General features: G+C 40.0%; 1 protein-coding gene across 2 annotated transcripts in view; it reads left to right on the plus strand.

Moving 5' to 3' along the window:
• The window catches only part of LOC122809033 (vascular cell adhesion protein 1-like), an 88211-nt gene that overhangs the window by 25359 nt on the left and 47392 nt on the right, over nucleotides 1-15460 (plus strand). For both annotated transcript variants that reach the window (XM_044080235.1, XM_044080236.1), the window contains exons 4-5: nucleotides 3169-3435; nucleotides 11123-11389. In XM_044080235.1, coding sequence (XP_043936170.1) covers nucleotides 3169-3435; nucleotides 11123-11389 — 534 coding nt within the window. The remainder of the gene's footprint in view (nucleotides 1-3168; nucleotides 3436-11122; nucleotides 11390-15460) is intronic.

A 15460-nucleotide genomic window follows, 5' to 3' on the forward strand; every position in this document is an offset into this window, starting at 1 on the left:
TTGTCTTTGCCTTTGGTTGAGTTTTCAGTTTCCATTTGTGATCTTCTTGGGGGTTAAAGTCAGGCTGTTCCTTTTTCTTTCTTCTCAGTAGAGATCACACCTCTGTTTGGGTTATACTATGTGGGGAATGGTAAGAAACCAAACTCAAAGACAAAAGTGATTGACATCAGAGAGGGGATTATCCTGATATTAGAGGCTAAAATGTGTTCGGTATCTGTAGTCAAATTATAGGAATGAGCAAACTATGAAAAATGGCCAGGAATCAGGTACATGGGGGTATGAACTAAGATTTGAGGAAAATGCAAAAAAAGATGAGAGGGCAAATATAGCTACATAGAAAGTTGAAGCTATTGATTAGGGCAGAAGCAGGGTACAGAGTAAGTGGGAGGGAGAGGAATGGGGGAAATGGAGGAGGCACGGTACAAGGTCTTAAGCAGAAGTGTGCAAAGCAGGTAAGAATAGCAAAGGTGCATACTGAAAGGGAGTTGGCAGAAGAGGTCAAGAAAGGCAGAAAAGGTAAAAAGGGAGGACTGCATCCTACATGGGCTCAAACAAAAATTAGCCTCACCATTGGGTACTCTTTTCAGTCACAGTCTTAAGCACCAGCTTCATCCCAGCTGAATGGAAAACTGCCACCGTTATCCCCTTGCACAAAGGTGGTGTTTCTGCTGATCCCAGGAATTACTGACCTATTAGCTTGACTAGCCTTATCTGCAAGGCCATATAGAAAATTATCATGGACCTTATCAAAAAAGATGTAGGTAATCTCCAAACACTAGATCCTACTCAGTTTGGATTTGTCAATTGGAATGTACCTGGCTAGACATCTCCAGCAGCTGGATAGACCACAGAGGTACCTAACCAAGAGAATTACTGGCCTCAAACAGTTGCCCTATGCAGCACGATTGAAAAAGCTAAGACTGTTCTCTGTTGCATACCGCTTTCTCAGAGGCGATCTCTGTCTAACGTACAGAGCCATGTCCAACCCAGAATTGTTGAACATGCTCCATCTTAGCAAAACCAAATCTACTTGAGCTACATGCTCCAGGGATATAAACCTCAACACAACAATGAATAGAACATGCTGGAGGGATAGATTCCCTTCGCAGAGACTTCCCTTACTATGGAACAGGGTCCCGATCTACATAAGACAGAGCCCCTCACTGTCACTCTTCAAGAGGAACCTTGATGAGTGGATGGGTAACAGAAAGTTCACACCGGGGATCACACCAACAGTGCTACTAGATAGGGGCCAAGGGTACTAGCTGCTAGCACAAGGGTCTAGGGAACTACTAAAGGGGGCGGTGAATACCGCACACGTGGCTGGGCTAATATATGCCTTCAGGCAGATAGCTCAGTACCAACCTATGAACCTAAGAGATCATGCCTATTAAACCTGGTGGGCTTCTGTGAAACAGTCAGCAGGGCCCTGGATGAGGGGAAGTCTGTGCATACAGCCTACCTAGACCTACCCAAGGCATTTGACATTATCTCTCAGTCAGACATCATTGACAGACTCTCCCAGGTAGATATCAACGCTTATATCATAAGATGGGTTCCGAACTAACTCACTGATAGAACCCATAAAGTCAAAATAGGTGAATCCACCTTCAACAGCAGACCCTTAACCCGTGGTGTTCCACAGGGATCAGTCCTGGGCCTCTTCTTTTTGGAATCTGTTTCTCAGAAGTACAAGCTAAAACCAAGGGACTGTAGCTGACAAAATTTGCTGACGACTGCAAATTGGGTGCAGTCATAGAATTTACAAACGAAGTCAGCATCCTTCAAGAAGGTCTTACACAAACAAATGATTGGTGCCAAAGTCATGGTCTCAAACTCAATGCAAAATATGTATTATCATCCCTTTCGGTAAGAGCGATGTTCATGCAAATCACCACATCAGTGGCAATACCCTAAGTTTGCACTGAGCGGTGAGAAATCTGGGCACTCTGGTTGACAGCTACCTTGCCTTTGATCACCATATTTCCATAGAGATAAGAAGGGCATTCTGTATGGCTCATCTCATAAGGGCATTGCCTCGAGAAAAGTACAAGTTATCACCTCCCTGTACTCTTCACTCATTAGGCCAACAACTGAGTACAACACTCCTTTTGATATGTAACTATCAAAGCATCTGCAGCAATTGGAGAGACCACAGAGTTTCCTCCCAAGGAAAATTCAAGGTCTTCAGCAGCTATCTTATGTGGATCGTCTGAAATCGCTGTCACTTTATCCTGTTTCATACAGACTACTCAGAGGTGATCTCTGCCTTGCATATAAGGTGATCTCTAACCCTGCTTTATTAGAAATACTGTACATCCACAAGTCAAATGGCACACAGGTTACTAGCTGCAAGGACCTAAACCTGGTCTGTGACATCAGTAGAATCTGCTGGAGGGCAGAGTTGTCTCCCAGAAGTTACCATACCTTTGAAATAGACTCCCACTTCACGTCAAACAGAGCACCTCATTGGCCCTCTTCAAACACATTCTGGAGGATTGGATGGGTAACCGTAAATTCACCCCGGGGGTTCCACCTATGTTCCTCTTGGACGGGTAACAGGTGCTGATAATGGTAACAAGGGTAAATATAGCTGCGCTTGTAAGGACCCTAGCCTCGGGCCATCAGCGTATTAACTTCCTGTGATCCTATGAACAGATTTATACTGGCTGAGAGAGAGAACACAAAAGAAGGAAATGGATAGTAAAGCAGCTTGTGTGAAAGTGAAATAGGTACTAAATAGGTAAAATGTGTCATGGTTTCCTGAGAAATCTAGCCAGTGTACTGGCAAATTCACTGACACATATTTTCAGTAAATTACTGGACAGTGTACAACCTGAATAACGCTGCTGTTTTAAGAATGCAACCTCCTGAGGTTTTAGAAGCCTTAAAGATTAAGTATGAGTCAGCTAAACAAAATATGATTAATAATAGTCTAAAATTATTTAATCTATATCTAATCCAGTATAATAAAGTATAAAATGTAACTGTTGATTTGCAGTAATTATATTACTCACTGCATTCTGAGCCAGAATTCTGTTAATACATTTTTCTCTGTATTTTTATAATGAATATGCCAGGCTGCGTAACAGAGCTATCACAGCTTGTTTAATAATGATCTAAACATTTTTCCCTCAACTATAAGTAACACCTTCATTTAATTTACAGGTCCACCAATGGAAACAGAACTCATAGTATATCCTTCCAAAACTGTACAGGCAGGGCAAACTGTGACAATTACATGCTTAACTCACAGCTCCCCACCTGCAATAATTACATTGAGAAAGAAGAACAAATCTGGAGTCACAGAACTTGAGTCTGAGGATGGCAAGTATGTTATTAATGAGGCTTACCTAGAGGATGATGGGATTTATGAATGTGAAGCCAGCAATGAAGTAGGGATGGAAAGAAGGAACATAACAATCACTGTGTTAGGTAAGAAAAGCAAAACAGACTTTCTGTAATATTACAAAGCATACTTTTTTTTACAATGGTAGTAAACTGCTGATACTGTTTTTCACTTTCACAAAATTGCTTTTGTCTTATCTTCATCCATAGCATTGAAGAGCACATAATATTTTTTTTTCCTTTTTGAGGCTTGTAAGAATTCAAGCTATCGGTTCACACACTGCTTATATCCTAGATATGATGGTCTCAGGACTGTCTTTGGAACAACTGACACCATAGGCAAAGTGCTCCATGGTGCCCCTCCAAGCACATTACCTGTTGCATTAACAGGTGATGTGCCCCTCCTAGCACATCGGGTCTATGTTATAACAGCGAACGATCAAAAGATCGAATGATGTTATATCGACCACAAAAGAACAAAACCAAAAAAGAGAGAACAGCCAGAATTTCCCAGGGGAAAAAATTGCTGTCCCCCCCCAAAAAAAAAAACAGTAAACACTATTTTAAGTAGTGGGCTTCGCCCCCCCCCCCACTTAAATATACCAACTCTGAGATCGCACTACAGTGCCAAAAACAGCAAAGTGATGGAAGCAGCCAAGCGACTTCTTTCCCAGGGAAAGAATTCACTTAAAAGCTGCTTCGTCATTTTGTGTTTTCGACATTTACAGTTTGACGAAGACACATTCGACATAATGCGTCTTCGTTCTTCTGACAGGAACCCAGTACATCACCTGTTAATGCAACTCCCATCCATCCTGACCTAACCATACCCTCCAGATTATGTTTTTGATTCCTTTTTCTCAGTTTATCTTATTCTTCACTTTGTTTTCCTACAGTTATTCATTCATTCATGTTCTGTCTAGGTCAGACTTCAGTCTGATATTGGAGGAAACAGTTGCATTAAGCTGTTGGTCTAGAGGCCATAGGCCACCGGAAGCTATCAGGGTTCTAGATGCTCTGAGCTGCATTTCACATTTTTTGAACAATTCCATCCAGTGATGGTCTGATTAAAAAAAAAAAAAAAAAATATGACCAAGGAAACAAATGAATTCTTACTCTTCAACCTTGCTTTTTTCTGCATCCTTTTAGAATACTCTAACTCACCACGAGTATGCTGTAATATCTACAGTGAAAATAAATGTATAACACCATGAAATGCATTTTATAGTTTTTAAACAGCCCTTTCATCCAATAATGGCCAAAATAAAAGCATAAAGACATTGTCTTCCCCTTTCCATTTGTTTTTTCCTGCATGTTTTCAACACATCCTAATTGACCAAGACTATACTGCAATAACCCATTTAAGTTGGGGATCTGGGGCCTGCAAGGCACACAGAAGTCATTGGGCTTATATATACTCTATGTGCATTTTAGAGCTTTTTCCCAATCCTTTGATCCAGTGGTGGCCTAAAAAAAAATCATGCATAAGGAAAAGAAATTCAATCTTACTTTTTTTATTTCAAGAAAGAAGAAAATCGCATCCAAGACATAATGCTGTACCCTTCTAATGTCAGATTAGAACAAAACTGAAAGAACAAACAAAACATAACATTCACTGTTGACTTATATAAACAGCATGCTTCTTTACATTGCCCAAATGATAGCCAGTTTTATATGTGTCTGGTGTTTCATTGTGAGGAAAATGGAAAAAAAAAGATTACAATAATGTTTCTAACTTCTACTTTAGACAGTAGTGTGTTCCTATACAAGCTATAGTGACCCTCTGTGCACCCACTGAAGCCTGTGAGGAAATTTAAAGAAATAATGACCCCATTGTCCACAGCCCAGAATATCATATGCTGACTTCAGAGGTTTGGAAGGAATGTTAAAGAAATAATGACACTGTCCCCTGCCCCTCAAACCCAAGTTACAGCGGCCTTCTGTATATACTTACGAGCAGAGTTGGTTTTAGAGTAGGTGGGCTTCAGGGCAGATGTGACTATTAAACCCCTGTTAAAATTCATTTATGCAGTCTTGTTTTTTTCTTTTTTTTGGGGGGGGGCAGCAGGTCCCAAGGAGCTCTAAAGGTCTGGGTGCTCTATGATGCATTTTACCTTTTTTAGAAGATGACTGTTAAACTGAACAAGTGACAATATGTTCGGTTACTTTCACCCAGACATTCCCCTCCAGACAGTGTGTACAGATTAGACATGTAATTGTAATAGAAGAGGATGGTCATGTAATGTAATTCACCTTTATTTCAAGCAAACAGCTGCCCCACATTAAAGTATTGCACATTGCTTCACATAAATCACGTTAGTCCTGCAAAGTCAGAAGAATAAGCAAACAGCAGCAGATAGCTCATCATTTTCCTCCACAAACAAACTCAGCAGTTAGACTCACTCTGTGCATATCAGATGTCCAGTTAAGTAGTCCATCTTACTTCTCACAAATGCACAGTAGTTTGCAAAGCCAGATAATCTCAGTTTAAACTGATCAAACAGCAAGATAATTACTTTCATCCAGACATTCCCACCAATCAATTCTAACTACTTCTCTGTACAAATTAGATGTGTGATTGTAATAGAAGAAGATGGTTATGTAATGCATTTCACTTTTATTATAAATGGCAGCTGACATACATTAAAGTATTGCACATTGTTTCACATAAATCACATTGGTCTTGAAAAGTCAGAGTAATCAGTAAACCACAACAGACAGCTCATTACTTTCCTCCACAAACATCCCCAGCAATTATACCCACTCTGTGCATATCAGGTGTCCAGTTAAATAGTCTGTCTTACTTCTCACAAATGCACACTAGCCTGCAAAGCCAGGTAATGTTTGTTTAAACTGATCAGACAGCATGCGGGTCAGTTACTTTCATCCAGCTGTACCTGACCCCCCACCCAGCAGTAATGTAATGCAGTTTGACCATAGTAACTCATGTGCCAATGGAAAGAGGAAGAAGAAATGATGATGACAGAGTAGGAAAAAGATCCGGGGAAATACCACACCTGGAGAGGACAGCAAAGTAGAATAAGAGGGTCAGGACAACATTGAGCAGAATAGTGGGGTAAGCCTCAGCTGATAGATTTCAGAAAGATAAAAGTAAAGGTTTCATGCTACAGAGCTCTCACTAGTATGAATCCCAAATAATGTCTGCTGTTCTGCAAGTTGTATAAGGAGAGGAACATTGCTTTGTTGAAGGAGTCCAGAAGAAAGTCTCTAGAAGAGTATGTGTTGAAAACATAATATAGATGTACAAGATCTTGCCTGGAGGATGTAAAGGGAGCCCCCTGAAGTGGAGGAGAAGCGGGGTGGAGAGAGGCACAGTCTTCAGATTGTGCAGGCTCCTAAATAACTCATTTTAGATGAGTGACATCTCCAGGTGCTTTTGCAATTACATCTTACTGACACCTCTAAGTGTCAAATATTGCTTGCTCATGTGTGCATTAATAATTCCAAAACTGTGCTACATACAAAATATTCAAAGATTTCATTTTACAGCTTACACAGTTAAAAGCACAACTATATTGATATTGATCTCTGTGTAGTGCAGGTAAAGGGATATTATTTGTTATTCATATATTTATATCATCATAAATTTCATATCTTTCTAAATATCTCAGCAACCAAGTAGCACAGACACAACTGCTAAACCTTGTATGAAAGCTTTCAGCTGTATGAACAAAATGCTGATGACAGTATATGTGTAACTTGACTGGTTGCTGAGATAGTTTAAGCTGTTTATAAAATATTCATAGGATCATAGGAGGTTACTAGGCTATTGGCCCTGAGGCCCTTATAAGCCTAGCCAAGAGTTTAGCCCATGTTTAGACAAATCAGCACCCGATACCCCTGTTCAGCAGGGACATGGGTGGAGTCCCTGGGGTTTATTTTGTGTTTCCCATCCAGTTTACGCTTAAAAAGAGGTAAAGAGGTACTCTGCTTGATGTGGATAGGGAGTCTATTCCATAGATAAGGGAGTCTCTGGGACACAAATCTGTCCCGCCAACAAGTCTTATTGATGTCACAGACCAGCTTGAGGCTGTGCATGCAGATTACTCAAGTAGAGCTTGACTTGCGGATATGCAGCAGGCTCATCAAGGCGGGGTCCATGATCGCCTTGTATGCCAGACAGCGGTCACCTCTGATCAGTCTGTATGAAATTGAGTAGAGGGATAGGGCTTTTAGCTTATCTGTGTATGATAGATGTTTGAGGCCCTGGATTCTCTTGATGAGGAACCTCTGGGGTCTGTCCAGCTGCTGCATGTGCTTTGCAAGGTACATGCCGAAATGTGTGTTGTACTCAATAATGGGCCTTATAAGGGAAGAATACAGGGATGCTATGATCTTCTTGTCCCTGGATGAGATACCCTTACGTATGAAGTGGGCCATGTAGAAGGCTTTCTGTACCATGGAAGCAACATGGTGGTCAAAAGTCAGGCTGCTATCGGCCTGGATGCCCAAATCCCTCAGGACTGATTGAGTGCATAGGACATTGTTATTAATGTGATAATTTGTGGGGGCATCACGCTCCCCAAAGGCGATGATGATGATGCATTTTTTTGGTATTCAGCTTGAAGCCATGTTTCTGGCACCAGTCATTTGTCTGAGTGAGACCCTCTTGGAGGATGTCCAGATCACTAAGGAAATTGATGACAGCACCCAGCTTGCAGTCATCTGCAAGCTTGGTCAGCCATAGTCCAGTGGTTTTGACCTGCACCTCAGAAAAGTATATCCCAAATAACAGAGGCCCCAAGACCGAACCCTGTGGTATTCCGCTTGTTACGGGTCTACTGCTTGAGGTGGCTTCCTCTGTCTTGACTACGTTGGTTCTATCAGTGAGCCAGTTTGCTATCCATCTGGTAACCTATGGATTAATGCCTAGTTGAGAGAGTTTATCTATTATGCCCAAGTGGGGAATAGTGTCAAAGGCTTTTGCCAGGTCAGGGTAGGCGGTATGCAGCGTCTTCATCTCGTCCATGGCTTTGGTATCTGTCTCAAAGAAGTTGACCAAATTTAGCAGACATGACCTCCCCTTGATAAAGCCAAACTGTGTGGGATCAAGTGTTTAGAGGTTGCCAGTGTCCTTGTTAATGAGATCCATGATAATCTGTTCCATGGCCTTGCAGATCAGGCTAGTTAGGCTGATGGGTCTATAATTTCCTGGATCGGTGGACGCTCCACCTTTGTGTAAAGGGATGACAGTGGCTGTCCTCCACTCAGCTGGGATGAAGCCAGTACTCAGGCTTTGGTTGAATAGGGTGCCTGATGGTGCTGCAAATTCCTGCCTGACTTCACATAGGATGCAGCCTGGGATGTGATTGGGTCCCATGGAGGCTGTATTTTTTGCCTGTGAGAGAGCAGTGATGACCTGTTCCCTAGATATAAGGGGAAGGGGGCAGGTACTGAGGATGTCCTGATTTACTGATGGGGGGACAGAGGGGTAAATTTTTCACTGAAGCTGTCAGCCAGCAAGTTTGCTATATCTACAGCATTTGTATATGTGTTGTCCCTGACCACCAGTTCTGAACAGATCTGGGTGCTTCCTTTGAGGTTGCAGACATATGTGAAGAAGGCCTTATGATTGTCGCTAGTAGATGTGGCCAATTTGGACTTGAAGTTTGCTTTGGAAGATTTCACTAGTGCTCTTATTTGCTTGTTCAGGCTAAGGAGACATTGTTTCCAATTGGGCACCTGTTCCTTCTTGGTCTTGGACAGCAATTTCTTTTCCTTTTGTTATAGTTTATTTATTGTAGATGTCCACTAGACAGGTTTACTCTTCCTTGTGGAGGATGACTTAGTCCTGTCGGGCATTCCTGATTCCATGCATTTATTTAAATGCTCATATAGTGCTTTGGTGTAGTTTTGGATATTGGTACCAGTTCCTACAGAGGTGGATGGGGCTGTGAAGCTGTCTATACCATCCCTCAGGAGGCTGTAATCAGCTTTGGAGAAGATTTTATGTCTGATCCTAGCTACAGGGAGGTTGGGGGAGATGGTGACTTCGAAAGTGACCACTTTGTGGTCGGATCTTACCAGGGAGGATGATACTATAGGGATGCTGCAGTGGTTACTCATGTTGGTTAATACCAAGTCCAAGATACTATCACCCCTTGTGGGAGTATTGTCTAGCTGTTTCAAGGCATTTCCATTGACAAAATTAATGAATCTCTGGGCATTTGTGTTCTGGAATGAGTAGTTCTTCCAGTCAATGTTTGTGAAGTTAGTCACCTAGGATCAGGGTAAAGGGTTGAATCTTGATAGATTCGAACAGGTCCAAATAGGCGGATTGGGCATCTTGAGTCAGATTTGGAGGCCGGTAGCTAGCTATGATTTGAATACGGTTCTTGTCGATGGTTAACTGCACCTGGAGTGCCTCCTGTGCGTCATACTGTTTGACCAGCCTGGAGGTGTGTATGTCTTTAATGTATATTGAAACTCCACCTTCTTTGGCTTTACTGCCCACAGTTTGGGGTCTGAATGTATGATAGGATGAGTAACCAGGTAAGGCTGTGGTGCTCTCTGCAGCCTTGAACCAGGTCTTCATGACTGCATAGATGTTAGCATTCTCCAGGGTTAGGAATGCTTGCAATGAGTGCAGTTTCATGTTTAGGCTCCTAGCATTTAGCGGCATGACCAATTTGTGTTTTGTTGAAATTTTACAGCCTTGGTAGCTTCTATGGTTCCAGAAATATGAACACTTGTTTGAAATGAGAGGACATAATTTTATTCTATCAGAAAGCTTAGGCTCTGCCTATTGGAAGTTACAGTCAAACTTCCAGAGCTCTATTGGAGGAAATGAGTTAAGTTGCAACTGTTTTGTGATTGACCCTCATAACTGTACTTACAAAGTATTGCAAACCCTCAGTTGTGAATGAAATTAAAAAAATTAAAAAAGCTGTAAAAAAGTGTTTTTGCAGAGAAGCAAACCTTCCTGTCCCCCACACCCCAGTAACTATGTGCCCATATCTATATCTGCTGCATCTCAGGGAAAGGAGTACTCATTGGGAAATTGAAATTGAGATAATAAGATGCAAAACCCATTTATTTGCACATGATTAATCTCTCATAAAGGTGCTGATAATTAGTCTAGCATGTCAGATCCTCTGTTCCTCAGATCTGTGAAACTACACAGATGGTAGAGGACCCTTGGAATGAACTGCTGGTATTGGTGAAGGAAAGGGAATCTGTGGGGTCATTTGGGAAGGCTTGGGACTTTTGGTGAAGGAATGAGGAGTTTAGGAGGGGTGGAGTAGACAATGGAAGTTAGAATGCAGTTTAAAGGGAAGACCAATAGGGACTGTTGCCTCCTTTTAACATTAAACAGTTGTAGTTCCTGAAAAGTTGTGATGTAGCATCGCCGGTCCTTTTTTGACTTTTCGGTGTAATTCTGTACAATTTGTTTAAATAATTGTGTCTTACAGTTATTAAGGCATGAAAGAGAAACCTACTCATTGTTACAGCTATGAACAGTGAGTTTCAGAATGTTGAAAAGGAAGGCCACAACTTTCTGCTAGTCAGCATTTTTCAGATTGGTATTGTATAGGTCATGCATTATCTAATCTTAAATAGTAAGATATAATTTGTAACTGTTGATTTACAGTAGTTAAATAACTTAGTGCATTCTGAGCCAGAATTCTGTTCATAAATTTGTCACTATATTTTGATAATGAATATGCCAGGCTGCAGCGTTATCAGAGCCTGTTTACTAATTATCAATACACTTTTCCCTCAGCTATAAATAACAGATTCATTTAATTTACAGGTCCACCAGTGGAAACAGAACTCATGGTATATCCTTCCAAAACTGTACAGGAAGGGCAAACTGTGACAATTGTGTGTTTATCTCACAGTTCCCTGACTACAAGGATTACATTGAGAAAGAAGAACAAATCTGGAGACACAGAACTTGAGTCTGAGGATGGCAAGTATGTTATAAATGATGCTGACCTAGAGGATGATGGGATATATGAATGTGAATCCAGCAATGAAGTAGGAAAGCAAAGAAGAAACATAACAATCACTGTGTTAGGTAAGAAGGGCAAAACAGACTTTCTGTAAAGCTACAAGGCATACATTTTTTACATCTGTCATAAACTGCTGATGCTTTTTGCACTTTTACAAATTGATTGTTGTCTTACATTCATCCATAGCAATGAAGAGCACATAATACATTTTATTTTTTTGAGGCTTTTTGCATGTAGTTTCAGCTACTGGTTCCCTTAAGGAATATACCCTAGGCATGATGGTTTCATTACCTTTTAGTGAAACAGAAGTGTCCGAATGTTGTCAGTTTCATTAGATAGATGTTGTTGTGTATGTTATTTATATTTGTTTCCTGTTCTTCTTTGGCTGAAAACATGCATTCTCTTTAAGAATAGTTCTAAAAGAATAAATAAGTAAATAAATAATAATAATATAGTAACAATGCACTTCTTATATGGAATTTGAGGGTTCCTGTTTGTTATGTAATGTTGTCGAAGAATGTGTTCCTGTAGTGCAGTTTTCCTTTTCGTCTGTGAAGAAAAGCAGTACCTTTACTTTGGCAAAGGAACTTCTATTTCTTATGTAGAGTTCGATGCTTATATTTTCTTGGTTTATTTCCTGCAAGAATGTTTTCCTGTTCTACAGTTTTTCTGTTTGACTGATTTTAGCAGCCCTTAGTTTCAGGATGAACTTTTGAACCAGTTGTTTCATTGCTACAGTAGAGTTACATCATATACCTCTTGCAGTGAAGTAGAAGTCTGAGCTGAGAAGTTTTGTGAAATGTTAGCCATAGTAATGATACCTGGAGTTGTACTAAGCTCTAAAAGGATGTATTGTGTTATTTCATAAGTGCACAGAATGGAAAGATTGTCATTACTCCAATGTCACTGCAGTTTGGACTGATCTAAAATGGCATGACTTCTGTGTAGGAATAATTACGTAAAGGGGAATGAGGTGATAACCCTACATAGAGAATGAGGGAAGAAGTGGTAGATGGGGACTTGCTCCCTGGAAAATCATTTTGTTAGAATAGTTTACAGCTGTTAGCTCTTGCTTTGTTAGATTGTTTGTTATTTTATATTTTCTGATTACATATGCAGATGTTGGCAATGGTGGTAATGATTCTCTACTTGACACATATAGTTGTTTGGTGTAATACCAGGTATTGCATACAATTCTGGTGGTTTTACAAGGAAACAGACAATGAAATGCTGAAAGCACCAAGAAGAAACCACAAAAGAAACGTGGGATGGAGGTGAAGAATCTGACAGACGTCTGATATAGCAGAAAGTCATCTCACTGTAAACCAGAAGAGGCATGGGCAATGTGATAGGGACATGAGAAGGGCATAAAGAACATAAGGAATTGAAGAACGAAGATTCATAGGTTCCAGGCAATCAGTCTACAGACTGTTACAGGCTTACCCAATAACCCATATTTAGAAGTTCCCTCAAGCCTTAAGGAGAGCAGTGCAGGATAGACAGGATATAATTTGAGGCCTACCATCCAGTTATCTAGGTTTTCCTTGAAGGTGACAAGGGTTCTACCCTTCTTGACATATACTGAAAGTTTATTCCAGAGGTGACAGGTTGGAATATGAATCTGTCATGCCAACATGTATTATTTTTGTATTGATGAAGGTTTAGTTTCTTCAACTGGGTATTTGAAAAAAACATTTTGTTCTCTGCAAGAATAGAAGGTTAAAGAGAGGCGAATCTTACCTGTCTACAAAAGCTAAACACTGATCTCCTTAGAGGAGTCTATAAGAAATGAAGATCACATAGAGGGTTGCCAGTCTGTCCTGATAATTAACATTTTTGAGACCACTCATCTTTTTAATTTAGATCTTCTGAAAGCAGTCAAGATAAGAGATATGTTTACAGAAATGCATACCAAAAGGTGGATGATATTCAGTAATGGGCCTGATGACATATGCGTAGAGGGGAATTAAAACTTCTTTGAAAAATGCCTGTGGGAATTAGATTATCTAGATATAAAGCTTTCTGAACTACTGCAGAGATACGACTGTCAAAATGTATGGGCATATCAATAAAAGTGCCTTAATCCCTTATGATAGTGTCTGATTGTCACATATAAAGATGAGAAAATGTTTTGCATACAAAAATTAACTACTGCATTTTTCCCATTTAATTTGAGACCATTATCCTTGCACCACTTGTTAACATGGTTTAATCCATGTTGGAGCATTTCTGAGTAAGTGGAAGATCAAATACTGACTTACAAATTGCAGTTGTCTGCAAACTCAGATAACCACAAGTCACAAGTGTTGGCCAGAAGATCTGAACAATAGATATCTAATACGTTGGGGACCCAACAATGAAACCCGTGGCACACCACTGGTAAATTCTTGGCTTTCAAAGTGGCACCTGCAACCTTAACCATTTGAGTTCAGTCAGATATCCACTTGGCTATCCACAGTACAACATAAGGACAGGTATTCCGATTTACAAGTCATCAATAATTCCTGCATCGGGATTTGTGTAAAAGGATTGTGCCAGGTCTGGATATGCTGTATGTACTGTGTAACTGCTAAGCAATTATTTATAAACAGAGGTTACAGAAGCATGACCTTCCTTTGACAAAGCCAAATTGGTGAGGATACAGGGTTAATAGATTTTTAATGTCCAGATTAATGAAGTCTGAGAAAATATGTTTCATAACTTTACATACGAGGCTAGTGAGACTGGTGGGTATAGTTAGCATTTCTGGTTGGAACATCCATTAGTAAAAACATTGCAGTGGTTGTTTTCCAGGCTTCAGGAATGCAATGCAACCAGTGAACCAACTTAAAGAGGTTAAGTAAGGAGCTAGACAGGCTATAGTTCTCACTGATAGTCAGACAACCTTGTATGTTAACTGGGCCCATGGTTGAGGTGTTGTTAGCTCCTGAGACAGAACTTCTTCTTACATAGTACTTAACGGGGTTGCCTGTGACTGTGGAATCTATGGAATTGCTGTAATTGTAGGAAGAGGAAAATTTGCACTGAATTTGTCAGGTACGGAAGTAGCTATTTTTGTAGTTTCTGAATGGGCAGTAGTACTATAGACTAGCTACAAACACTGTTGGGTGTTAGTTCTTAACTTTTTGACATATTTAAAGAAAAACATATAGTTATTTATTTTTTTTGTTTGTTTGTTTTAGTGGCTAGATTAAGTTAATTTTCTGCTTTGGGCTCCATAATAGTTCACTTAAGATCTTTATTTGTGTACTTAAGTGCACTTTTAATTTGAGTAGAATGAGACTTTTTATGAGCATTAAGTAATTTCCTGTTTTTGCTATGTAATTTATTTATACTGGTATTCCACCATAAGGTTTATTTTTAAATTCTCAGTATATTTGGTGTAGTGGGGATTGCATTACCAGTACACCTATTTAACTAGAGTCAAAGGCTTTAGCAAGAGACTCCATCAGGGGAGGATTACAGTGGAATCTATTTAGATAATAAAGTAATTGAAGAAAGCTTACTTTTGAGAAGTCCATAAATACAGAAGCATTTTCAGGGAAAGTACCACCAGTCTTAAAGGAAAAGATCACTGATTTATGGTCCGATTTTACAAAAGAAGACAGTACATATAGTGGTGTGCAACAAGTGGCCGTATTTGTGAGGATAAGATCAAGGTATCGGAGTCCTAGTAGCACACTTACAGTGGATATAAAAGGTTTACACACCCCTGTTAAAATGCCAGGTGTCTGTGATATAAAAAAGTGAGAACACAATAAATCATTTCAAAACTTTTCCCACCTTTAATGTGACCTATAACCTGTGCAATTCAATTGAAAAACAAACAAATCTGTTAGGGGAAAAATATAAAAAAAAAACGTACAATAAGCTGGTTGCATAAGTGTGCCCACCCTTAAACTAATACTTTGTTGAAGCACCTTTTCATTTAATTATAGCATTCAGTCTTCTGACAGTGTAGGTGAGCCAGTTTATTGATGGGTAGTTAAAGTCCCCCTGCAGAAAGGTATTGGGTTTAATAGGGATTTCAGCTAAGGTGCTAAGATAGTTAACATGTTTAAAGTGGGATATCAGTGGTGTTCTCTAACTGTAAAGTTGTAATTGGTGTTATTTAGGGTGATTTTGCCCTCTAGGAG

This window comes from Protopterus annectens, chromosome 8.part0 (genome assembly GCF_019279795.1).
Source record: "Protopterus annectens isolate FY-2018-M chromosome 8.part0, PAN1.0, whole genome shotgun sequence".
NCBI lineage: Eukaryota > Metazoa > Chordata > Ceratodontiformes > Protopteridae > Protopterus > Protopterus annectens.